At 38.9% G+C, this 26,840-nt stretch overlaps 1 protein-coding gene across 11 annotated transcripts in view; it reads right to left on the bottom strand.

Annotated features, from left to right (window-relative positions):
• Nucleotides 1-26,840, bottom strand: part of Arfip1 (ADP ribosylation factor interacting protein 1) — a 103,565-nt gene that overhangs the window by 14,914 nt on the left and 61,811 nt on the right. For 8 of the 11 annotated variants that reach the window (XM_063260853.1, XM_063260855.1, XM_013160352.3 and 5 more), the window contains 6 exons: nucleotides 25,712-25,820; nucleotides 21,867-21,962; nucleotides 19,913-20,025; nucleotides 15,138-15,359; nucleotides 9,752-9,909; nucleotides 2,904-3,078 (listed from right to left, as the gene is read on the bottom strand). In XM_063260853.1, the coding sequence (XP_063116923.1) occupies nucleotides 2,904-3,078; nucleotides 9,752-9,909; nucleotides 15,138-15,359; nucleotides 19,913-20,025; nucleotides 21,867-21,962; nucleotides 25,712-25,820 (873 nt within the window). Of the gene's footprint in view, nucleotides 1-2,903; nucleotides 3,079-9,751; nucleotides 9,910-15,137; nucleotides 15,360-19,912; nucleotides 20,026-21,772; nucleotides 21,963-25,711; nucleotides 25,821-26,840 lie in introns of those variants that run through there. The other 3 variants (XM_013160355.3, XM_063260856.1, XM_063260857.1) reach the window with 2 other exon arrangements.

The raw sequence follows: 26,840 nt of genomic DNA, 5'->3' as shown, positions 1-26,840 counted from the left end.
GCTGGTGACATGCTCAGTGGTAAAGCGTATGCCTAGGGAGAAGCCTCACCAGGGAATGGTTCCCCAGGACATGGAACTAATGGGAAGCAGACTTCAAAGGAAAAAAGTCAAAAAGTTGTTAACCAGGTCTTCAGGATGTCATCAAGTTACAAAACAACACAATCACTCTTTATGCTTTTTAAAAAAATCAATATACAATATTTTAAAAACAGAAAAATGTTAACATTCAAGGACTTAATGCAGAACTGTTAAGGTACAAATTCAGTTGAGGTTTAGCAAAAGAACAAAAAATGTCCAGATCTGCAGTATTTCACACTGCCGACAAAGCAAACTGGGATGACAGTTCAGCCCTTAAAAATAAAAGTGAACACTGTTCCATCATAACAAAAATTTTACGAAGTCCTCATCCAAATTATAGTTACTGCTTGCTTGAATTACAGTGAAAACATCTCCTTATAGTGCCGAAGAACTAAAAGATACAAAGGCCATGGCTTCCAATACAAATGCTCTCTGCCAAGTGGGTACTGAGCGCAGACTGATATCAGCCTGAGGACTGTGGTGGGAGGGCAAAGCAAGGAGCCCCGTGGCCAGTGGCGTGAAGGTGCAGCCCTTCCCCTCCCACCGCGCCGCCAAGGAGCAGGCGAGGCCCTCAGTGTGATCAGAATCAGCGCTGTCCCACTGGGCCTAGAGAGACTACTTCCTTTTCCCAGTGCAAGGTCACACTGAGAAAGAGCCATCTACTAGCCAGGTGACGGCCCTCCCCCAACAGCCAGCCAGCGCCTTGATCTCTGACTTCCCAGGCCTCAGAGACATGAGAAACACATTTCTGTTATTTAGGAGCTATGCAGTTGGTAGCATTTTGTTACAGAAATCTGTATGGACCAAGAAACAATCTAAGAGCGTAAGATCCCTGAAAACAGGCAATTTTCTATTTTTATTTTACAGTCACAAAGAGAAATGGTGATAATGATATTATTCTCAAAGCCATGACTTTCAAACTTTTATCTCTGAACCCTGACCTTGCTCATCCAAACCGCCAACACACACATCATCAACTTCCTACCAACCGTTTCCTCTTGAGTATTTTGTTGTCTCAAATTAAACACTGGGTCAAACAGAAAGTCCCTGTCCTTCATCCTCACCCTCTGCGAGCTAAACCGGCCTCCTGGGGATTTTCCATGCCCTGTCCTGCTGTCTAGCATCACTGTATTCTCTCGGTTCTACTGTGCTACTAAGCCCCTCCAGTAAGCACTTAACCATTTATCTGGTTAAAGAGATTTCTTATGGGTGTGTGTGCTTCTATTTTCTTTATTGCTTTAAATGTGCTGACTGGTCCTTCTAAATCTTTTTTTCCTATCACTTTTAAATTTAAAAAACATTCCTCAGTGTGTACAGGATAAAATTGGCAGTGAGTGACCTTTTAAGATTTACGGAGGTGGCCTGGGGGACTGTCAGGGCGCCTCCTCCTCTTCCTGCTCAGTGTGCCTCCCTCCTGAACTATGTGGCACATCTCTGTGTAGTCAAGGCTTGGTGCAGTCTGGCTCCCAGTGACCTGATTCCACCTTCCATTCAAGCACGTAAATCTTAACATTTCTGTTAGTCTATTTCCCTACCAAACGTGGATTTCTCTAATATACTTATTTTAGTATAGTACAGTACAGTGATCATAGGGTAGGATGAACAATATTTTTATATTTAAAACACACAATGCCTATATCTAGTGCTACATGAATATCCATCAAAATACAAAAGAACAGTGTAATTGCTACACACCCACACATACATGAATAAACTGAATGCAAATACCACATTAGCTAATGAATGCCAGAAAGTTGTGTGTTGTGCTCCTGGTGGAATGATGCTGGGCCAGGTATCTGATAACTACTAAGGTTTCCTTTTTTGCCATTGTAATGTTTTCAGGTAAGTAACTTTCATCTCCAATAGCTAAAGGAGTCAGTGAGAAGGGTAGACTTGGTAGACCCCAAAGAAACATTAATTTTCAAAAGAAGTGTTAAGGGAAATGATGATATCAACAAACTGTAATTTACTATAGTCCTGGGACCTCACAGAGAACGTATAGCATGAACACTACTGGTATTGGGAGAACTGAATTGTTTTAAGAAGGCTACCTGGAAGACAGTGTGGCTGAAGGCCTCCAGGACTTAAGATCTGAGGAGCACAGAAAAAGGCACTGAGCTGGGCAGGGGTGAGACCCGTGAACCAGGACTGAGCTACATGGATTCCACACCATGGTCACTGCTGGCTTGCCCACGGCTAGGCTAGGACTACAGTCCTGCACAAAGAAGCAAGTATGTTATGTAGAAAAGGGAGGTGACACCTGGGAACCGATCCTTTATTAAACCAACGCTCAGGGCCTATTAGACAGAGCCGTCCTCAGGTATGAGCCACAGTCAGCCGCCTCTGCCCTCTCTGTTCGAGCCCCGCTGCACATTTTCACATCACATGACAACAATGTGGCATACTAATCTCCTTCTTGTCTAATCCTAGGTTCTGGTAATCGAAGCCCTGGATCTAAACCATTCCTAACTTAGCAATTACTGAGAAGAATGCTGTAGTTTTCTCCCTGAAATCTGTGTCAACCACCAATAAAAAGGCTTCAAAATATTCACAGCAGAATATACCACTGTTTAACTCCCAACACTTTCTACCAACACCAATCTGAAGAGCAAAGATTAAAGAAAAGCATTTTTGACAGTTTTTACCTATAAAAGACCGAGACAGTACAGTTGATAGCTTTACAGCACAAAGGTATTTTGTGTTCTAAAAACTCAAACATGGGACTTTTTTCTTGTCAGTTAACAGAAAGGAAACATTTTCAACTCTTTTGGGTGACTCTATTTTAAAGACCACAGAAGATGTCAGAAGATAAAGACTGAGCTTACCTTATTTTCTTCCAGAAATTTCAATTTGATAGAAACATCATTGCGCATTTTATCATATTTTTCCTTATGTGCTTGGAACAGCTGTTGTGACTGCTCGATTTTTGGCAAAGTGTTTGCATCACGGGGACCAAGGTTCAGCTCTTCTAAGTCAGTGCGATATGCGTCATACTCAATCCTGGAAAGAACAGAGTAAGTGATGCACAGGCAAAACGGAGTGAATTATGTCCATAAGCTGGGTTGGAAAACACAATGTCTATTGTCATGTTACACAATAACATTCAAATTTCTCATACCTATTCCATACCTTATGCTTTTGCAATCATTATTCTTTTAAAAACAAAATCTTATGGAATGGGGGTGGGGATAGGATCTGGGGTAGAGTTCAGTAATAAAGTACTTGCCTATCATGTGACATAGTTTGTTCTTCAGTATCACAAAGGGACACAGTTAAAAACATAAATAAAAATAGGGGGAGAGTTGCTTTTTAATACTATTAACTATTCTTCTCAAAGTACAGTACTAACCTACAAATAAAATTTCCAAAATTTAAAAATCAGTTTTATAAGGGCTGGGGATTTAGCTCAGCGGCATAAGCGCCTGCCTTGCAAGCACACAGTCATGAGTTTGATCCCTGGTACCAATAAAAAAAAAAATCAGTTTTATAAAACTGATGTCAAAAGCAAATATGTCAAAATAATACTATGGACAGCAGAGGTACGGCCTGGGTAACACCAATGGGACAAGGGAGGTGAGGACAGCAGACTTCGGTCCTTAGGTTACAGCCTCAGCCGCCAGGGCGCACAAGGAGGAAAGATGAACCACACGTGTGACTGAAATCTTTTAGAAAAAAATTCTTTTAGAAGTGACACTAAAATAGCAACTGTGCCTGCTTTTAAACTGTATATGTTTATAACTGATTGGGGGGGGTATCAGAAATCAATCTCTGGACCTCACATGCAGGTGCTGTGCCACTGAGCTAAATCCCTGGCCCTATCACTAAATTTTATTATTGTTCTTATGAGGTTTTCGATATGAAAGAATCTATGACAAATATGTACATTGTAAGTTATAATTGTAAAAACCCTCAAGAATCCAACCTGAAAGCAGAATTTCATATAAAGACCCCTCATTTTCTTCTCCAAGGTCAATTTTTTGTGTACATAAGTACTATTGTGAATTAGTGGCATCATCCCTCATTCCTTCATGTAACTTCATATAAGAATATCCTCATGCAAATACTGTTTAGTTTTTATTTTGAAAACTTTATATAAAGGCATCAGACTGAATATATTCTTGTTTGACTTGCTTTCTCCACTCAACATTATCTTAGATTCAACCATGTTAATGGATGTACACAGTCTATTAAGCAGAACATAAAAATAATTTTGAAACATATCTGAAAGGATGCATAGGATGCATAACATACATGTTATATATGTGTATGTTAAAGTATTTTTTACTTTACTCAAAATGTTGAAAATATTATCACTGGAACACATAATCAATATAAAAGATCAGTAATGAGCCACAGTATGTTTGGGGGCTGGGTACTGAGTGTGGAAATGTACCTTGTAGCTCACACATCTGTCACAGTCCCATTTCTGGCTGGCCATATTTCAAGCACCCAGTAGCCACAGGCACACAGACTGCTGGACACCACAGCTCTGGACAGATTCCTTCACTACCAGTGCGCAGAATGCCTCGGTGCTATCTACACAGAGCGCCTGACACTTGTGTGTGCAATGTATCATCTGAGCACTCTGTGCTCACTAACCGCAAGTCCCCTAACATCACTCCTGATCCCATGGCATCGAACATCTCCGGTCAGAGAGCTAGGTAAGTACAGCAACTTGTTCAGCAGCTGCCATAGCTCAGTACCCAGCCAAGAAGCAGAAGAGGGACCTTTACTTTGATAAAAATATGAACACAAAGCTTATGTCTCCAAATTAAAGTTCTTTATCAGATACCTACAGTATGATTTGCATCCCCTACTTTAAATAACATAAACTGTATAGTATTCATGATTTGTTATAGACTACATCAGTCTATGATACTGGGCCTAATATATTCCTTTTTGTCTGTTTGGTTAGGCCGGGTCTCACTGCGTAGCCTAGGCTACTCTCAAATTTCCAGCTATCCTCCTGCCTTGGTCTCTCGAGTGCTGGGTTCATGGTGTGTTCCTCCACACCCAGCTACACCTCATGTACTCTAAACACCTAATGAACTTAACAAACTCGATCTTCTAGGGCCAAAGTAGGATCATTCATTCATTCATTCATTCATTCATTCATTCATTCACTGATATACTGAATAATTATCAAGTGGGCACTTTTTATGTTTCAGGCATTGTGCCTGAAAGTAAAGCTATAAGCAGCTATGTTTACCCTCATGAAATCTGTGATACAAGGTTGCACCGATTACTACAAAAATGGCATATTGGAAACTACCACGAAGAGGAGAAAGAAAGAATGAAAATCAAGGACTAATGACATATCTGTAAAAGCATCTCCAGCAGAATTAAGACATTAAAATTAAAATCTGGAGGCTGATAAAAGCTTAATGAATCGGCCAGAGCAGGGAAATTAGTAGACCATTAGGAAAAATACAGAACACGTGTGAAGGAATAGGATACCACATGACCTGGAGGTTAATCCACTGGGTTACAACCTGAATTTGGAACACAGCAATTGGAAGCATTCAAGTGGACAGCCAGGCAGGAGTGAAATTCAGCAGCCTAGTGGGCCACACAGTTCAGGTGTAGCCCAGGAGGACAGGGACGCACATGAGAACAGTAGCTTCGACGGTTCAGTACAGAGGGGTCGAGGTGGCCTGGAGCAGAAGATGAAGCAGCCAGGAGGAAGCCAAATAAAAACCTTGGGTATGTGAGAAACTGGTCTAAAGCCAGAGCGACAGTAAACACTTCCTGAGAGCACTTAACTGTCCCTGGGCGCAGAGACGGGAACATGTGACACCTCCCTTTCACGCCGCTAGCCTGAACTGGTGCATGTCAAGGTGAGGGCTGGCTGTTTTCCAACTTAGGTAAGACTTCTGGAGAACAGGTGTCCACCTCTGAAAAGTCCTGGCCACGAGTGACTCCAGGGCTAGGCTGCCACACACCATACACAACGGGGTGCATGATCGGCTGCCCCATGCTTGCAAAATGACTGCCTTTTGTGCAGATCAAATGGATGACCTTTGCTCTGAAAGTCAGTAAATGCTGGTTTTGACAGAGAACAAAATTCAGCTTCCGAGAGACTTTCATCTTGGATTCCTTTCTGAGTGTGACCTGCCTGCCCCTCAGCAACCAGCGTTTCAGGGTCAAAACAGCTTCTGTATGAATACAGAAATCACCTGAAGCTCACGTTAATGAACTGGATTACAGGTTGTAATGTGAACTAAAAGGGTAACTGCGGTGAGCAGTGCTTGGGAAGTACATGAAGAGAGTATCTCCATTTTCACTAAGTAACCAGCTACCAGATATACAGCATCTAACTTAGGATTTTGTTCAAAAGCTCCCAACAGACTTGTAAAAATGTATAAATTGAGACCTACATATCACATTATGCTTGCAGCTGGGTTTCTCACAACAGAGGTGCAAATTCAGTCATGTGAATGCACACCTGTAACTACCAACTACTTGGGTGCCTGAAGCAGGAAGACTTCAAGTTCAGGGCAGGTTAGGCAGGAGGACTTCCAGTTAAAGTGAGTTGAGGTAGCCCAATGAGGGCCTGTGTCAACATTTAAAAAATTAAAAGGGTGGGATGAAGGGATGCTGTCTTGCCTGTACAAGGTCTTGGGTTTAATTTTCAGTACTGGGGGGAAAATGATATGAAAATTATTTTTCATAATTAGATATGAAATGTTTCATTTTTTTCTTTTTTTGAGACAGTCTCACTATAATCCAGGCTGGTCTTGAACCTGCTGACGTAGCCCAATCTACTGCCTAGTTTCCTGAGTGCTGGGATTATATTCATGTGCCACCATGCCCAACTTGTATTTTATTCTAAAATTATTATTATTATTATTTTGCTCTGCTGGGACTTGAACCAAGGATCTTGTGAATACCAGGGAAGCACGTTACCATTGAGCCACAACTCTAAACCCCAACTTTTAGGTTAATTCAGTTCAAACTTAGTGTTTACTGATTAAGATTAAGCCACAGCAGGTGCAGTTGTGCCCACTGATAATCCCACACGCTTCAGAGGCTAAGGCCGAAGGATTGCAAGTGCTAGGCCAGCCTGGGCAATTTAGCAAGATTCTATCTCAAAACAAAAAGAGCTGGTATTATAGCTCAGTGATCACTGGGTTCAAGCCCCAACACTGACCCTCACCCCAAAAAGATACAGAACCAAAGGGTCTTGGGTTTTGAAACTGACCACAGGTGAGGAAGTTAACCTCTTCTAGAGCCTGATTTATCTCCTCTGTAAGTGAAATATCTGCTCTGTAAGTCAATACATGAACAATGACTTAACTGACACATCTAGCTTTCTTTAATATGGGCTAATATTTTAAAAGACATATTAGAAATAAATGCCCCAAAGAAGGATATATATTAAGTAACTAAAACATATTTCAGAGTAGGCAGGCGCTAGCAAAGTAATGACAAAACAGATTTATACAGTTCTTAACCAGGCTTGGAGTTGTGGCTCAATGTTAGATGGTGGCAATACTCAGGGAAGAAAACAAACTTTCATTTCTGAAAGTCACAAATATAGACAGACATAGCAGCACACACTTGTAATCCCAGCACTTGGGAGGTTGAGGCAGGAGGACTGCAGCAAGTTTGAGACCAGCCTGGCTACGTACTGAGTTCAAGACCAGCCTGAACTACACAATGAGACCTTGTCCCAAAAAAAGCCATAAACCAAACAAACAAAAAAGTTATAAATACTGGAAGAATACAAATGACTAGAAAACTAGAAACTCAGATAAAAGTAAACGCATCCTATAAACAAATCAAGACTTTCTGAGTATGGAACAAATTTAGGAAAGAGTCAAACAGAACTTATATACATGAAATATTTCATTCAGATAAATAATGAATCCTTTGGTAAATATAATGTCCACGATAGATTTTAACAGGTCCCTGGGGTTTAAACCACCAGTGCACCATCGGGTGGCCTGTATCATTGGTGATACAAATGGATCTAATCACCTTCACTGGCTTTTTACTAATAAAATTAATAAAAAGTCACCTGGGCACAATCATGCCTGAACTACTGGTGGCTAAAGCCCGCCACATACAAGACAAATTATGGCCCTGCCGTGACTGTGTTAAACAGAGGCTGGAGGACCAACTACTAGTAATACTACTGAAGACAGTCTCGTGAGATCTTACTGACAGATTTGACAGATTCCTTGAAGGAACGCCGTGGTAGTAACAGTTAAAAAAGAAAAGCAAAACACAAACAAAAAACCTCCAAGACCAAAATCCATTAAATAAGCCACAAAACCCTTGCCCTATCCTCCCCCTACCAGACAATCAAAGTTTTCTTCTTTATTTAATTTTTTTATTTTTGGAGGTATAGGCAGTTGACCTCAGGGCCTTGGCACAAAACTATATCCTCAACCCCTTTTTTGTTTTTTATTTTTGAGACAGAATCTTGCTAATGGTCCAGGGTGGGCTGCAACCTGCTGTCAGGCCTCCTGCCTCAGCCTCCTAGCATTTGGGTAACAGGTGCTAGATCTTTATTTTACACATTTATATTGACTGAAAATTACAAATACAGCATGGATTAAAGGCATCTCTTTTTAAAACACTGAAAGTTAACTTTTCCAGGTATTGGGCTTTTACTTCTTTAAGGCATAAAGCAATGGATGCTTCAGGCGCAGCGCACTTCCCTGAGAAGTGACGCGATGAGCCAGGATTCACACAGCCATCTGTCACATCATTAAATCAGGGCACCGGGCTGAAATGCAAAATGCTTCTAAAGGACAGTCTGCGTCTGACTTCAACAATGCACAAAAAGCATTTTAAAATACATTAATTTCAAATGTTCAGAGAGAAAAACTGCCAAGGGAACTGGACTGATGCTTAAACAAAGCTGGCAGAGTACATGGGGGAAACAATGGACCTGGAATCCAAAGCCGAAAGATGCGATCATGGGTTTGCTGCTCTTCAGAATTTCTAGGTATTCAGAATTAACCTGTACTTTTGGTCACCTAACAAGATGGTCAGAAGACTGACAAGTTATATACATTGAAGTTGAAGATATAAAAATTTGCATAACAAGCAGCTATCAAGATACAAGGTGAGTATGTATGTGGAAGTTGCAATGTGAAGGAGTCTGAGTTGAAGACAGCCATAAGCTGGGTAAGTGAACACCAGGATTGGGGCCGGAGCGCGCACGCCCAGCAGCTGCGGGGTGCGGGAAGCAGGCGATGTCAGTGGTAAGGCCTGCAGGTCAACACAGGCCGACTGCAGGGGACAGCAGGGGACCCAGCTGGCAGGACACAGGACTCCGCACTCCAGGGCAGCAGCAGTGGGACAACTGCACGCCCTGCTCCCTCTCAGGCAAGGTCTGGGCGCATGACCGAGGTTCAAGGGGACATTCCCAGGGCATGAAGCAAGCAGTCAGGGCCTTCTAGAGATTCCCAGGAGAACTGAAGAGCATGGAGAATCAGCAACACAGTACTGTCCTCTCCGGAGACTTCTGAGGTGCTGTCCGGCTCTGCTCCTGCTTGCTCCCGGAATCTTGCTCCGGTCTGTGCTGTGGGCTGTCCTGTGGCATTCCAGGACATCGCTGCTCTGTTAGCACCGGGCAGAGCTGGTTTCTGTTGTTTGCGACAGAAACCTTAACCGAAGTACATGCTGTAAAATAAACAACATGGAGAAAATGCGTACCTACCTGGCACTTTCATACTGTTTCACAGTCATTAATGTATCTTCAATCGTTTTATTCACCAAAGTGTTCACACTGGCAATAAAAAAATTAATGGCCCCAAGAAGAGTCTCTCCATTTTTTGCCAGCAGCTTCTGGGTATCTGCATTATAGCCAAATTCTTCCTAAAACAAAGAAGTTATCTCAGCTTATCCAGTAATAAGTTAATAGATATGACTGAAAAATCTCAAGTGTATCACTTACGGGAAAATGCGTGATTTAGAAATCTAGTGACAGAAGCTTTACCTTTTTATTTCAATCTTTAAACAGGTAAGAACCTAAATCTAAATTATAGATAATTACCAAAAACGTTTAGTGAGCCAAAACTGCCATCAGTGCAGATGCACAGCAAAATCTGAATCATTTTTAAAATCTAAACTACTCTGTACTAGCAAGAGTATTTTAGTTTTTACATTTTGTTTTTATTATACTATAAGCACAGCTGTTAGGAAAAAGAATATAGCAGATTATTAATCAGAGAAATGATAACTTTTATAACCAAATTAGGTAACAATTGGTTAAAACTCTCAGACATAAAATAGATAGCCATTTTTTGTGTTTTGACTGAGTCCCCTTGATGTATAAATATTAGCAAGACACACTTTGCTGTAAACAGAGTGACTGGCTGACTGGTAAGCTCAGGGCCATCTCAGCACACCACTGGGGAAAGATCATCCAGCACCTCTTTAGTTTAGTCTCCCCAGCACTCTGTGTTGGCTCGGCTCACGTGGATGCCACTCCTTCAGATGCGGCAGGAAAAGTCCTGAATATTCAGCAGTAAAATCTTTCCAGTGTAAGTTTCATTAATTAACAATTAATCAGAAACACATCCAGCCAAATAAAAATTCGATCACATTAGGATGGATCTTTTAGGCTTAGAACTTTTTTTTTTTTTTTTTGTCTTTTTTGAGACGGGGTCTTGCTATGCAGTTCAGGCTGGCCTTGAGCTCACTTTGTAGCCCAGGCTGGTCTCGAACTTGCTACCTCAGCCTCAGCCTCTCGAGTGCTGGCGTGAGCCACCATGCCCGGCTAGGCTTAGAACTTTTAAAAGGTAAAACATGTCTCAATTTCACCTGAACAAAATGTACTACAAAGTAAAATCATAGAAGGTGAAAAACAAATGCCATGATACAGTTATCACTCAATTTCTAGGTTATATACTATTCAATAAATTGTAAGACAGTGAAAATAACTTTGCTAAAAGCATTTTCCATTTAAGACAGAGTCATGAAACTGTTTACTTTGGACTCAGTCATCAACATTGTACTGACACTGATTGCAAATACTGGAGATATGATTACATTAAAATATGAATCATGAATGTAAAAACTAAAATGGTAGGACAGCTGAACATTTTGGGCACCAGCTTCTACAAGCCAAATTATACATGTAGTCTAAATAAACATTACCAGAAATAAGATAGTACAAGGTATGAAAGTAATCATTATGCATTATGAACATGTATCAGTAAAAATTAGAATCTTAGAACTTTTAGAAAATGTTAACAGAATATATTACAACTGTACTTATTCCTTTGATAGTCATTAGGAGGTAAAAGGCAAAATCAAAAAACAAGGAAGAAAAATATGAGTTAGATTTATATAAATACTATTGGGGGAAAAACTACTACTGTTGATAAAATAAGAAAATCTTTTCTACACACTTCATAACAAAGTACGTGTCATTATATCACATCCGGTAACACTGTATTTATTCCAGAAGTTCTCAAGAGTCACAATCCCACATTACTAACTGAAAAACACCAAAAGTCTTAACCACAGAAGGAACAGACAACCTAATAAGACTGCGTCTATGAAAAGATAAACAAATCAAACTAAAGGTGAAATTTCAGCAAATTGAAAAGTTAGTAAAACTTCACATCCTAAATTTACACCAGAACAGTAAGCTTCAATTCAAAGCACAAGGCAAGAGTAAAGCAACACTGTTTTGTTTCAGAAATGTTAAACCTCACCTAAAATTCTGAGAAGAAGCTAAGTATAAAGCAAAGATTTTAGGGCTAGGTGGGTACTTGCCTAGCATGTGTAGGGGCAGCAGGATGAGCTCCTAGGACAGCAAAACCCAATCCAACCCAACCTAATGCAATCCCCTTAATATTTTGAATGTATAATCTGAATACTTGGAGGGAAATGCTGACACATTAAAGGCTACTGATGGACTGGGACAGAGGATATAAGAAAACTCTGTACTCTACATCCAAATTTTGCCGTCAACTTAAATAGTCCTAAAAAATGAAATTACTTTAAAAAATGGTTAAGATACTAAATGTTGTTGTGTATATCAACACAATAAAAAAACTGGGAAAAACTCTGAGAACTCAACTGGCTATAATAAAAAGCACTTTTTAAAAAGAAACAGTAAACAACATGGCTGGTGACATGGTTGAAGGATGAAGTACATGCTTAACATGCGTCTGGCTGTGGGTTCAGTTGCCAAGAGAACAATAAACAGATAAAGTTACAATGAGGCACATGAGATAGAGTAATAAATGACACAAATAACTAGAATACTAATGAGAACAAAATGAATATATATGTATATTCATCATTAATAAATTCACTTTGGTATTAAAACGAAATGCGACTTGAACTTAATTTAGTCAATGATAGGTCAATTGTTTTAGTATTCTCAGTTGTTTAGGGGTGTGTTACACATTATCATAAATTGCTTTACTAAGTAAACGTAAACTAAACATAAACATCATTGACAACAAGGATACAGCTGTACTTCTGAACTGCAACTTAAGATGGAAGACTTATACAATTCCCAGAACTGAAAATTTAGTGATGAAAAGTGGCATTAAAGCAGCACGTAAGACAAAGACACAGCACAGAGAACCAGAAATAAATCTACGCATGTACAGCAGTGGTGGCAAACCTATGGCATGCATGCTACGGCAGGCTGTTTGGATCATCATCAAGAATTTATAGCCAAGTAAAATCTTCAACAAAGCACAAACACACACACTGGAGAAAAGTAGTCTTATCAATAAATGGTGCCAGAAAAACTCGATATCCATATGCAGAATGATACTTAGACCATCCTCTCCATACATAAAAATCAACTCAAAACATATCAAAGGCCTGAACGTATGAAACTGCAAGAAGAAAACATAGGCAACACATTTCAAAATACCACTAGGCAATGATTTTTTCATTTAAGATCTAAAAAGCATGTGTAAGACCTCAGAAGCATAGGAAACCAAAGCAAAACTAGACAAATGGGATTATATCAAACTAAGCAGCTCTTGCACAACCACGGAAATCAACAAAGCGACAACCCACAGACTGGAAGAAAATACTGCATTGCAAACTGTCCATCTGGCAAGAAATTACTATCCAGAACACTTAAGGCCTTCAACACAGTGAAAAACCAGCCCACTATGCAAATGACCTGGACGGACATTTTTCAAAAGGATACAACAAATGACCAACAAGTACATGAAAAAATACTTAGCATCACTAATCATGGAAATGTAAATCACAATCATCATGAAATATTATCCTACCCCAGTTACAAAGACTATAAGCAAAAACACTAAAAGAAAAGAAAAGAAGAGAAAAAAAGACATAAACAAAACATGCTAGTGAGGGTGTGGAGAAAGGCGAGCTCTCACCAGCTGCTGGTGAGAACGGAAACTGGTATAGCCACTATTGAAACAGGGTGGAGGTTCCTTAAAAAACCAAAAGGACTACTATAACCCAGGAGTCCTGCTGCTGGGCATGCATTTAAAGGAAATAAAACCAGTATGCTGGACACAAAAGGTCATACGTGTATCACCCCTTTATATCAAATGTTAATGCAAATCTACAGAGAAGCACAGCACACTGGTGTTTGTCAAAGGCTGAAGGGAGAAAAAGATTGGTATGGGACTTCTGGGGGTGATAAATGTTTTGGAATTAGATGTGACTGACGTACAACTTTCTGAATACATTGAGCAATTAAAATAGAGCATTTCTTTTAAAGGGAATACAAATGGTTTTTATGAATGTCTGCTGCTTAAATTGCACTCTTTACAAGGGTGAGTCTGATGGTCTTAAAAAATAAAATCGGAACACATCTGTGAAACAGGAATTTGCTGCCCCTGCACACAATCTCTCTCCCATTCCCTCCAGGTACATGAATTATATGATGCTCCAAATGTTTTGAGTTTTAGAGCATTTCAGTTTTTCAGATTAGGAATGTTTAGCCAGTAAAGTCAATGCAAATCTTCGAAAAAGCCAAACCAAACCAAACCAAACCAAACCAAACCTCTGAAATCTCAAACACTTCTGTTCCCATGCATTCTGGATAGGGGCTACTAAATGAATACAAAGACCCCAGCTCACTGCATTTAAGATGTGGTACTCAGTAACTGCAGCTGTTATGATACTCAGCTTCCCACACAGTAGTTCTTGTTGTCTAATGGATCAGTTAAAACTGAATTTCTGTGTTTGTCAGTGTTACAACATGTATCACCATTGATACCAAACTTTCTTTGCCCAAGGTTACACGGCAAAGTGATTTTTTTTTTTAACTTAATGTTTTAAACTATCCAATTCTTCAAATAAGAAGTTTGTAGGCAAAGAGTATCTATACTATCTGGCTCCAGGCAAGAAAAGAAAAAAGGCAAAAACACTGAGACATGAAAAAATGTCAAAAGATAGCAAAACAAATTCCTTAAAATGTTTTGCTGAATACTCACAGAGATAAATACTGGAAAATAATTTCCCGGATTTATTCATGTATTTATGTAATTTGCTGGCTTGCAGTGCTAGGATGCAGCCCAAGGTGTGGCATATGCTAAGCTCGCACTTTACAACCGTGCTCGCCCTCAAACTTCACATTTATATTAATGACTGCAGTGAAAGTATCTCACAAATTCATTCAAACAAGTCACAAATTGCTCAATGTACCTGGAATGGGTAAGAGAGTTTTAATAAGTGTCTACTTTACTTTTTACTCAGACCAGAGGTATACATAACTGAATGTTTTCTAGGCCTGGGCAGGCTGAGTACTCTTTTCCTTCATTCTAATCAAATTCCTTTCTCCTAAAAACTCTAGGTGACATTTATTCTGAAGTACAAATAGGTCAACTCTGTCAACGGAAGTCAGCCAGGTCTTCTCGAATAGTACATGAAATGTCTTAAAAGAACACTTCAAAACTGCAATTACAGGAATTTCTCATCGAGCTGGAGGTATAGCCAGTGGCAAAGCACACGTGAGCCCCAGCATTCAGCAACGCGAAAATTCCAACTACATGAAAGTTCAGCAAAACATAAATGTAATAAATTACTTCTTAAAATACTTCTATTGCCTTTCCCCCATCCCCTAATAGTACTTAAAATAACCTTACATGGAGTTCTAGAGACTTCAAACTCAGGTCAGCAAATGCATCTCCAAGCTGCCTCTGAGTGTGCACCATCTGGAAAAGCTGGGTGGACAATGTCTGAGCCAGTTTGAGGATATTTTCATATTTTTTCTTATTATCTCTTAATATGTCAATCTGAGCTTCAAGTTCAAGATCCACAGTTCTTGAGCCACGGCCTAGCTTCTCAGAGATAATTTGTCGGGTACACTAGAAGTGGAAAAAAATAAAACAGTAACAAAAAAGTAATAGCCATTCAAAATACAAATGCTAGAGTATGTCTCATTCTTTGACAGAAGTGAGTCAGTTTTGCATACTGATAATTGTCAACCCCTTTAGAAGCTCTAATCAGAAGTCACTTTAAGACTTCTCTAGCAAATTTATATACCACAGGATGGATTCTCTCATAATTGAAGTATTTCAAATTTACTGCATTTGAATAAATTATTTAAAACAGAAAAACTTGGCATTGTTTTGAAACTATTAAAACAGAAATAATAAAAAAGCCACAATTCTTTTATTGTTTCAAATGTTTTCTATCTTCCCCTTCAGTAGTTGCATCTGTGTTTGTATGACGGTAGAGTGAAAGGGAGAAAAGGGAGGAAAACGGAGGAAGGAGGTGGCAGAAAAAGAAGGGGCAGAGAGGGAGAAGAGAGAGAAGGCAGGAAAAGAGGGAGGGAAAGAGACCAAGAGGAGAGAGGAGGCAGGGAAGGAGGGAGGGAGAGAGGGGGAAATGTAGACTGATTACAGATTCCTAAATTCTCCTTACTTTTTACCTTGGACCAGATAGCATAGTGTCATGTTACTCTCTCAAAGTAATGATAAAGAAGAGAAATGATACAGAAACTTGTAATTGTTTTTTTTTTGGGGGGGGGCACTAGGGATCAAACTCATGACCTCGCGCTTGTCAGGCAGGCGCTTGTACCTCTGAGCCAAGTCCCTAGCCCCAGAAACTTGTAATTTTTAGAAGTGTATCTAATTTCAGAGCTCCACATGGACATAAGCTTCCTAGTAATAATTGTTAGTATTACTCTATAATGCATTTCAAGAGTTATTATATAGGGTGTCAATACAGTCATCATTGAAGGTTATCAAAAAGTAAATATGTTTTCTATGTTAAATAACTTTGAATGCTAAAATTGAGATTTAAATTTTTTTTCAAAAAGTAGTCTCTGTAGCCTAAAAAACTAGACTTCTCTTCAAAAGAAAAAAAAGAGTTCAATATTCACAACTATTTCTACAGATAAAAATAAATTCTGAATTTAAATTTTGTGAATAAAATCAGGCAGATTAAAATGATGTTTAAAAAGGAAGCGCCAAGGCCTAAATTTAACATAGTTATATTTGGGTTTAATTACTTGGCTGGTCTTGGGGCCAAAACCGACAATGAACAAATTTAACAGTAATACTTTCTTTGAAGACAATGTTTGCTAGAGAGTAAAAACAGAAGAAATTATAAAGGTAGAAATCACAAAGAAGGGAGGAAGATCGAAGAGCCAGAATTCAGTTACTCAAGAATGCTACGGGGGCTGGGGATTTAGCTAAGCGGCATAAGCGCCTGCCTTGCAAGCGCGTGGTCCTGAGTTCGATCCCCAATACCGATAAAAACAAACAAAACAAAACAACAACAAAAAAAGAATGCTACGGATAACAAGTACAGTCTTAAATTAACCGACCCAAAACAAGCACTTGTACCATTGCCCAATGACGATGAACACAACGTTGGTTATAATTTGGACCTTAAAGGCTGACGAGCCAGGAGACAGTCTGGTAGACCTAGTGAGGTGGTTAAGATGAAGCCCATGTCAGTGCCACACAAGGCTGCCAGCTCCCTAAACTCACCTAAGTGAGAACTTCCTTTTCTCTTGTGATAGAGACTGGAATATTCAAACTAAATTTTGATGAAAAAATATTTTATGGAAAAAATAAAGTAGTGACTTAGTGCTTCTCTTTACACAGCTCAACACTTCAAAGGCTGGTCATTTTCATGAACACAAAAACACTTAATGTGCTGTCAGCACTGTCAGACTCAGATGTGAAAGCTTAATGATTGAACTCAGGTTATTGTGAGGTAAGAAATGGAAGAAAAAGAACAGATAATACACAAACAGGAACAACTGGAAAAGGAATGAGGAAAAAACTACCACCACAAGAGAAGAAGGCTCAAATGAGCAAAAGCTTTAACTTTAAAAACATGTAATTACTGATTATTAGAATTTAGTTCAGAAACAAGGTCTGTGTTCTTCAGGTTGTGTGGACAAAGAATATTAACAGAGGCAAACTTTATAATTCAATGAACAAAAGGAATGTTATATAAACTTAATAAAGAACAAAGCTCCGTCTGCTATGAGTAAGTGAAATGGAGGGGAATTCCAAGCAGCTGGCAAATACTGCCTCGTGAATACATTCACAGAAATGAGAGGAAGCATAGCTTGCTGGAGGAAATCTCTGGGTCACTTGGTATCAGAGCCACAGGCAGAAGCGAGAAGGAAGAGGAAGACACAAAGGTGGGAAGGCAGACAGTAGTCAAACCCATGTCGTTCTAAAGATAACAGAGATGGGCTGAAAGTTCGTAATGGAAGAGCGACTACATCGGGCAGGTGCAATCCAAGAGTTTATACAGAAGCTAGAATCAGTGAGCAGGCAGGAGAGACAGACAGAGACAGAGACACAGACACAGACAGGAACTATGGCTGTGAAGGCTGGGACCGAGAAAGTAGGTGTGGGGAATTAAAAACTGGTGGTCAACTTAACCCCATCTGAACTGAATCAGCATGGTGCTACGTGTGGATGGCCCACCTGTGGGCTACTGCCAGCAAAAAGGAGACCTGGAGAGGAAGACAAGTGGCTTCTCCTAAGTGAGTATTATTGTTTGGAGCTGGTGGTTCTCCTGGAAGAGCTTGTCATGCTGGCTTCCCTGATAGGAACTCAGCTGTTATCAATGGAGGTGCTAAGGATCCTGTTGTCCCTGAGAATGGCTGCGGTTCACTTTGGGGGGGCCCTGGTCCTTATTTTGAGCATTGCTTCCTGGCTCCAGAGAGGAAGATGTCATGCTCTTTAATCTCCAGGAGAAGCTTGTCACACTGGCTTCCTGATATGAACTCAGTTGTTCTCATTTCAGAGGAGCTTAGGCCCTCGTTGACGCTAAGGATGGCTGTGGTAATTTTGGGGGGAGCCCTGGTCCTTGCTTTGAGCATCACTTCTTGGCTCCAGTGCAGAACCCTCAGGCTGCTGGCACAGACCCTTCACTCCACTAGCGCAGACTTTCTGGCTTCCACCACTGAATTATGGGCCTTCCCAGCGCAGATTCATGAAACAGACGAATGAGTCACTGCTGTGGGCTTAGGTCTCCAGTTGGATTCATGGAGCATTGTCATGGGCACTAAGTCTTTAGCTGGACTCATGCTGGACACTGCTGTGGGATCCAGGCCTTGCTGGATTTTGGGGGTGATTAGTGTCTCGACAGCTTTCCTGAACATTCTCTGTATTTGACTGCTTGGGTGACCATCATAAATACTATAAACTATGTGTCCTGTATGTAACTGTTCTCCTTGCAAACCCCTGACTACAACAGTAGGAAAACAAAAGAAAACAGCAGAATGCACAGGATTTGATGGCTGAGAGGGGGTCAGTGAGGAGACAGAGCAAGGTAACTGTGAATGCTTGAGGAAACCACTGTGATGGGGGGGAATCCACACCTGGAAATGATACTGGCACCGGAGGAGTCCCCAACGAGAAGGCAGAGACTTAGCAGAACACCCCACAGCAGCAAAAAAGCTTAGGCAAGCATTGCTGTGGTAAAGATTCCTACTGGTGTCTCTCAGGTTCTACGCTGACATGAGCTAAGTAACTGAGGGAAAGATGCGTACTACAGGGCCCTGGACCATTTTAAGTAGCTTACTTGGTAAAGGACTTCAGACAGTATCTTTTAAAGTACTAACTGAAAGAATAAATCCATGCTAGTCAGGTCTTGAGAAGATGCACCTGAGCGCTGCTCTGAGCACATGTGCAGCACCTCACTTGCCAGCCCAGAGCCAGGGCCACCTCGGGTTGCCCAGAACCGTGGCCTGCTCACCACGGACGCCGGGCTTCCATCCAGTATGCTGTTCTACAAGTCTACTGCCTTAGCCCTGTCCGGATTCAGGGGGCCACATGGATCTGGGACTCTGGCTGTCTGTAACATGTAGACTAAGTAATTTATTTGCTTGTTTCATGGCAAATATGAAATAAGCACCAATTTTTCTGAAGCAAAGCAACTAACAATGTCAACAAACTTTAAAAGCTCAATCCATCTATAATCCGGTGCTGTCTATACAGTTAATACTTAGTTATTATAAGATCAGAGAATTTTAAACTTTGGAAAACTAACATACCTCTCCCGACCTTCAGATGCTAGGTCACGTTGTTATAAAGTATTAAAAAGAGGCCCTATCTGGTAGCTTATGCCTAAAACACCAGCTATTCAGGATGCTGAGGCAGGAGGATGATCACTTGAGCCCAGGAGTTCAAGACTAGCCTGGGAAATACAGTAAGACCCTGTCTCTTAAAAGCAGAAGGGGAAATATAACTATAGCAACTCTGTAATTCTAAGGCAGTATTATTTTTACAAATATCAATAAAATATTTTATTTTCTAGTTATATTTCCCTATTTAGATGGTGTAACACCTATGTGTTCAAATAATTACAATATAGTAATTTGAATAATTTGAAAAATAAAAGTTCTTAGTACCACTTAGGATAAAAACATTAAAAAATTACAAACCTTGTATGTGTTCAGACTCCATTTTCTAACAAGTTCTAACTTTTCCATTGCAGGATTTTTAATTTCATCTGCCAAAATAACTGGTCCACTTTTTGTTTGTGTTCTCTGGCCACCTACATGATCATAATAAAAGACAAAAAGCACACAATTCAGATCAAGTAGGGAAAGAAAACAATGATGTTCAAACTAAATTACTTATGCACTTAGGAAGTAAAGATTCCTGCAAAGCGAGTGACTGGAATACATAGAATCATTGATAATAATTTCCTAATCATTCAAAAAATACAGTATGTCTGTCCATTATCTACAAATGCCATATAGTTTGGCTACTGTATCAAAATTGATTTTTATATCAATTCTTGTTATATTAACTGCTGCTTATTTCAGGAAAAAATAAGTTTTACAATGAATCTTAAAGCCTGAACTATGTTTTTTTTTTTTTTTTTTTTTTGGTACCACAGATCAAACTCATCATCTCAAACTTGCCAGGCAGGTGCTGTGCCCTGAGCTATCCTATATCCCTGGCCCTGCCTAAACTATTTTTGGTCAGTAAAAATTCCCACACTGATCTCCTGTAACTGTCTTACGCTGATCAGAAAAAAGACAGAATGTTGCTATAGTCTTAGATAATTGGAAAAAATAATTCAAATAGTCCTTGAAAATGAATGTTTTTACCACAGGAAATGCTGAGTGTTTATGGAGATACGTTTAAATCATTGTAGCACTGTACAATGTAAGGAAACATCACACAGTGCCCATACCATGTACAATTGTTATTGTACAACGAACCAGTTAAAAATTTAAATTAAAAATATGTTACCACCAGCATATGAGGCAGGACTGAAATAAGACCGATACAGTACATTGTTCTCAAGAGCTCTTTCAATATAGTGAGACTCTATCTCAAAAGAAAGTAAATAAAAAATAGAAATATAAAAAAGCTCTTCAAGAAAAACAAGGTAGCATAACGTGTTGGCAAAGGTGCTATTCTAACAATGGAGGTTTTATGGTATAAAAAGCAACTTTACAACAATGTAGTTTCAAATAGTAAAGTGCTTTCCATAGAATAAGAAATGTTTCATAAACACAGTATCAATGATTTGGGATATAAACTATGATAATTTAAAAAGAACAATGAAATACAGAAAAAAATTACAAAAAGTAGTTTTAAAAACTCAGGGTCAGTAAAAATTCCTTCTTATTTATTCCTACAGCCTTTAACACAGCCCATCACAGATTAAAATTGAGAACTGCATATAAAACCAAACATTTAAGAATTTATAAAATTCTCATAAAGACAAAATATAAAAACTAATATTCCATATGAAAAAGAAATGTGGAATTCACATTTCCCATTTTTATATTTCATCAACATTCAAATGTAGAGCAAATTAAACACAGATCTTTACTTTTTCCCCAGTATTTTTCACTGGGTATAAGCTGGTAAATTACATGATATTTTGTCACAATTTGCAAACTACTTATCAACTGAGGCTATAAATAACAAGAAACAACCTTTTCCAACCACCCATTCCCAACTGTTGAAGCTTCTTTAAAAGAAAAAAAAAAGACACCTAAAAACCAAAAACGGCAGAGATGCAAAGCTGGAGGTGAGGATCAAACAGGTGAACCTGAATTACCCAAAGAAAAGAAAGGATGCTTTAAAACAAATGGTACTATATTGGTTTTAACCGTAAGAAGACAGGTTAAGAAATACTGCCTAATTACTTTGAAAAGCCAGAAAGGTAGAAAGCTTATTTCCCCCCAAATCAGGATAGAAAGCTTACTTCCTTTCTCATTAAACAAAACAAAACATCCCAAAAAGCAGCCAGCCACCAAAAAAGCCAGAATAACACACACCTAAGAATACAAAGCAAGTGATTAGGAAACTGAGTGAGTTAGTTTAGCTTCAGCAGCAGCAAGAAGGGCTTTGTCCAGTCAGTGCAGCAAATACCTGCAGGAACAATTAAATCACTTCCTTGTTGAGCCAGTTGACTAGCTGCAACCCTGCTAGGAGACATAACAGATGGCAAAGGTGGTTCTGGGGAACCTGAAAAGGGCAGACATTCAACTGTGAAAATCCTGTTCCTCCTCCACACACTACACATTGTGAATATGATTCTACTTACACTTCTTTTACAATATACTAAGGTTAGAGGCTAGATTAACACTGAGATTAATGAAGACTAAAATTAATATATTTGCTTTCCTGAAGGCAAGGACTAATAAATGAATGTTACCAGGCTGTTCTTACAAACTTTTCATCAATTATCAAAATCAAACAAAGCACCTAAATATACAAAGAAATTTGGCAAGCTCTTATCTAAACAAGACTTTACCTGGATTCTATGATTTCTAAAATCAATTACTAGAATATAACAAAATTCATATTTGGAATGATTTAAATTTTAAGTAAATATTTGATAATTTGCTACTCTTTAATACAAAGGAAACGCCAAGTAAAAATTCTAAGGCACATTAAGGGATATGTTTTATTTTTTTAATTTTTAAAAAGTTTTTTGGTACTGGGGATTGAACTCACGACCTCATGTTTGCCAAGTAGGCACTTAGGCCACTGAGCTAAACCCCTGGCCCAAGGGGTATGTTTTAGTATCACTTATAGAAATGTGAATGAATTACAACCTTCATAGGAATTACTGCCTTCACAAGAATTGCAGCCAAAACTTCCAAATATAAATTAAATATCACAAAGTGAATATCACCGCTATTCACAGTGTGGAAGCAGGGCACTTACAGCAGTGAAGTCACTCCTCTGTTAAGACACCCAAGTTTCAGGTGCTGACCAAGACCCCCAAGTCAGAATCTGCACTGGGACAAGTATCTCTGGCACTCTGACATTTCAGAAGCGCTGATGAAGACTAATCACAAGAATGCCTGGAGTTTTTAATACATAACTGGGACATACACAAGATCCAAGCATCATTTGTTATTTCAAAAAAGCCAACTTAAAACTAGAGGGGGTGGTAGAAATTAACTACACTCTCACATTGAATTGTAAGAGAAATGAAGCCCAGAGGTCTTACTTTCCTATTAAAAAATCTGAACCCACACCACAATATCTCTATTATCAAATTTAATGCAGAAAACAGTAATACACAAATTATTTGGTAAGTTGGGAGAAAGTATATTAGGTTACCTAATCCACCATTTCAAAGACTATCTCTACTCTCCAAAGCACAGGCTTTCTACTATAGGCTATTACAGTCCCACGTCTTGATGACCCTAGGAACAAAACTCTGCTGTTCACTTATTACAGCTTATTAATCTTGCATAAGAAATAACACCATAGCACAATACAAGATACGTTGAAGGCATTTACCTACTACGCATGGGGCCCTGGGTGCAGTCCCAGTACCAACACACACGCACAAAGAATGAATGAATGAATGCATAAAAATGAATTTTGAAATAGGTGAATGACCCAAAAATTGTGTCAATTTATGAAAAGCCTTATACTTCAAGCACTCATAACTTTAGGCATTTGGCCAACTTTTCTAAATGCCAAGTTGACCCCAAGACATAAATATACTGGTATTTTAGAATTAAGTACAGATATTTATTTATTTATTTATTTTTGGTAGTGGAGGTTGAAGTCACGACCTTGCACTTAACAAGAAAGCACTTGTGCCACTGGCTAACTCCCCGGCCCGAGTACAGGTTGGTTTTTAAAGACCATGTTCTGATTTTTGTTTTCAGAAGTCCACATATACAGCCCAGAGTGCTTATATGTACACATTAGGATACTGACAGGCAGAAGCCCTTTTATAGCTTTACCATGGTACCTCGGTTCACGAACTTCATTTGTTCTATGAATCTGGAAAAGATGGCCGCTTTTGTGCCTGTGTTTGGGTGGGAAAGGTGGCCACGGTCCTGTTTGCCATTCAATCAGGAATTTACAAATAAAAATGAAATTTGCTAATGCTTTTGTTTGAGAACCAAACTGTTTGCAAATAAAAGTGTTTGTGAACTGAAGTACCACTGTATTTTCTAAACATAAGAATGGAAAGGAGAAAATCATGTATTTCAAATTTAAAGTATTTCTGAATAAAGACATGGCCAAAAAAATTCATTAAAAATACAGAGTACTATTATCTGCACGAGGACCAAGTATTGCAGACGTATGGGGATCATTTCTTTTTTTGTTTTTTTGTCTTTTTCGTTTTTATCAGTACCAGGAATCGAACTCACGACTGCCTGCTTGCAAGGCAGGCGCTTATGCCGCTGAGCTAAATCCCCAGCCCTGGGATCATTTCATTTTTATAAAATTACAATATAGTATTTAAAGTAGCCAGTTGTGGTGGTACCTGCCTGTAATACCACCACTTCGGAGGCTAAGGCAGGAAGATTATCTTGAGTTCAAGGCCAGCCTGGGCTACACAATGAGTTAAAGCCCAACCTGAATTGTATATGAGACCAGTCTCAAAAAGACAAAAGTAAACAAACAATAATTAAAAATACAAAATTAATATACTTTACTGAACACCAACTGTAGCTACTAAACTATAGCCCTGTCAAGAAAATAATGTTTTCCTAAATTCAAATGTTTACATGGTTTTTCTTTTACTCATGTCTAAATAAAAGCACAGGGAAGAACATTTACAAAGGAAGCAATTTTTCCTTTTCTATTAAACACACACACGCACACATACACACGCAAGATGAGCAGAGAGAGTTCACAAAGCAGGTCTAACTGCCTTTCCTTAAAAACTTACAAACCAGAGCTTGCTAGACTGGCTCTCAACTGGTGCCTGGAACTCCAATTTGGGGAGGATTCCCTCCATCCTCGCAAGGATGGGCTCACTCTGCCTCAAACATTTATACAAATGTGTATTATGCACTGTGGTTTACCCATTGCTTTTGGAATCTTGATTCTGCTAGACAGAATGTGAGCAGGCCCTGTAAAATCCCTGCATAATCAGTCTCTAAATGAGCTTCTTAGAAACATTTTTTTTTCTTTTTATCGGTACCAGGGATCGAACTCACGACTGCCTGCTTGCAAGGCAGGTGCTTATGCTGCTGAGCTAAATCCCCAGCCCCTAGAAACATTTTATATGCTGTCACAGCTCACTGCTGGAGGAATTAAGAAATCCCTGTAAGGCTTAACTGGGAGATGACCCATAGGTGCCTTGCCTAGTTTTACCCAGACTTTGTCTCCTGCATCTTTTGCCTTTACTGATTATGCTTGGATTTCTCTCAGTGCAAGTAATCACGGCTGTAAGTGTGACAATAAACAGTCGTATAGTCCTCCCAGAAAATTATTAAACCTGAGCTTGGTCACTATAGAAAATCTTGGAGACTGTCTACACAGCATGTATAAGAGAAAAAAATAATTCATTTTCACATTTGTTTTGAAACAAGAAATATGCATTTATACAGATCAATATTTATAATCTCTGCTACCAATATTTTGTGGTTACAAATTTTGTGTTACAAACATCTAAATTTGTATTACGATATAATTTTTGAGTTTTTATTTCAGTATTTAAAAATAACTTGAAATTATGCATGTTTATTTATAAAAGATTATTAACAAAAAAGAATTATGTGTAGGATCAGTGTCTTCTTGCAGAACTGTAATAAACATACCACTCAATCTGAAGTCTTATACTTTAAGAACAGAAAGCCAAGAAGCACAGTGTCCTCTATGAGGCAAAACCAAGGTTAAATGTAATCTAAAGTAAAGAGCTCAATTTTCTTGCACTTGACTATAAAGGCAGGATTCAATGAACTTCTCCCCGCTCCACCCCAGCATTCTGTACAAACAACATGAGCTCTTACCTTGATATGCTCCTGCTTCAATAACCCCCTCTTTGGTACTGTCAAAGCCATGAGATGTAATCTGAGTTTCTGAGAGACCAAGTCCAGATGGCAATGAACGCTTCAAATCCTTAGTAACATTTGAATAAAAGAAAAAAAATGTGTAAAAAAAAATCTCACATCACTTAACAGTACAGAATAACTGTGTTCCTTTAATCGCATCCTATACATCTTAGCCTCTCCTCTGTGTGGTACTCCCCTATGCTACCATGGTACCCTAAAATGGTTTACAAGCAGCAGCAAATACAGGAAGATTTACAGTGGTACAGTGTATGTCAAACACAACACACATCATTATTCTGGAAGCAGGTAGCAGGTAGACATGAAAATTCAACTAAAAACTAGGATACTGACGTGTCAGAAAAATTATTATACGGAAGGAACAGAATTAACATCACTAAAATGTCATGATTTATAATCATGATTAGCCAATGAATCAATGTATATACATCATTCACTTGCCATGTTAATCTCCCTTCAATTTTAAGATTAGGTAAACTGGGCTTTCCTACTTCAATCAAGGTGAGGTAAGGGAAATTTCCTTTACTTAGATATATATTAAACACTGATACTACCATAAGTGCAAATTAGCTTAGAATAGGACTTTAATTGTAATAAATGTAACACTCAATCTGAAGTCTTATCGTTTAAGAAGAACAGAAGGCCAAGAAGCACAGTGTCCTCTATGAGGCAAACCCAAGGTTAAACATATTCTACAGTATTTTGTCCAGAACTGTGTAAATTAAATGTCAGGGCTCATACTGATTAGGCACACAGGCCAGTAAAACTATTGTGAATGACCAGAAACTAACACACGGGCCTCAATTTGTTACCTCAAAGGGAGAAAACTATACTAATAACAGACTGAAAATTGGCATGTCTACCATGACTGGAGCACCAAAGAAGCTTAACTCAAGCAAAAGTATTAAATCTAAATAAATTCACTTTCTATACACTTTTATTGAATTTTCACAGGAATTTCTGGATCATTACAAATCATAATACAACTAACGATGATGCTAACTATAATTATATATTTTTACCAATCTGTCACACCTCTTTTAATACAATGGTGGAGCACCTATACAGT

Source organism: Cavia porcellus, unplaced genomic scaffold, assembly GCF_034190915.1.
Source record: "Cavia porcellus strain 051 isolate PalLab524CR breed Dunkin Hartley unplaced genomic scaffold, mCavPor4.1 scaffold_14, whole genome shotgun sequence".
Classification (NCBI taxonomy): Eukaryota; Metazoa; Chordata; class Mammalia; order Rodentia; family Caviidae; genus Cavia; species Cavia porcellus.
The sequence above is the reverse complement of the archived record's forward strand: the minus strand, read 5'-3'. Positions and strand labels throughout refer to the sequence as shown.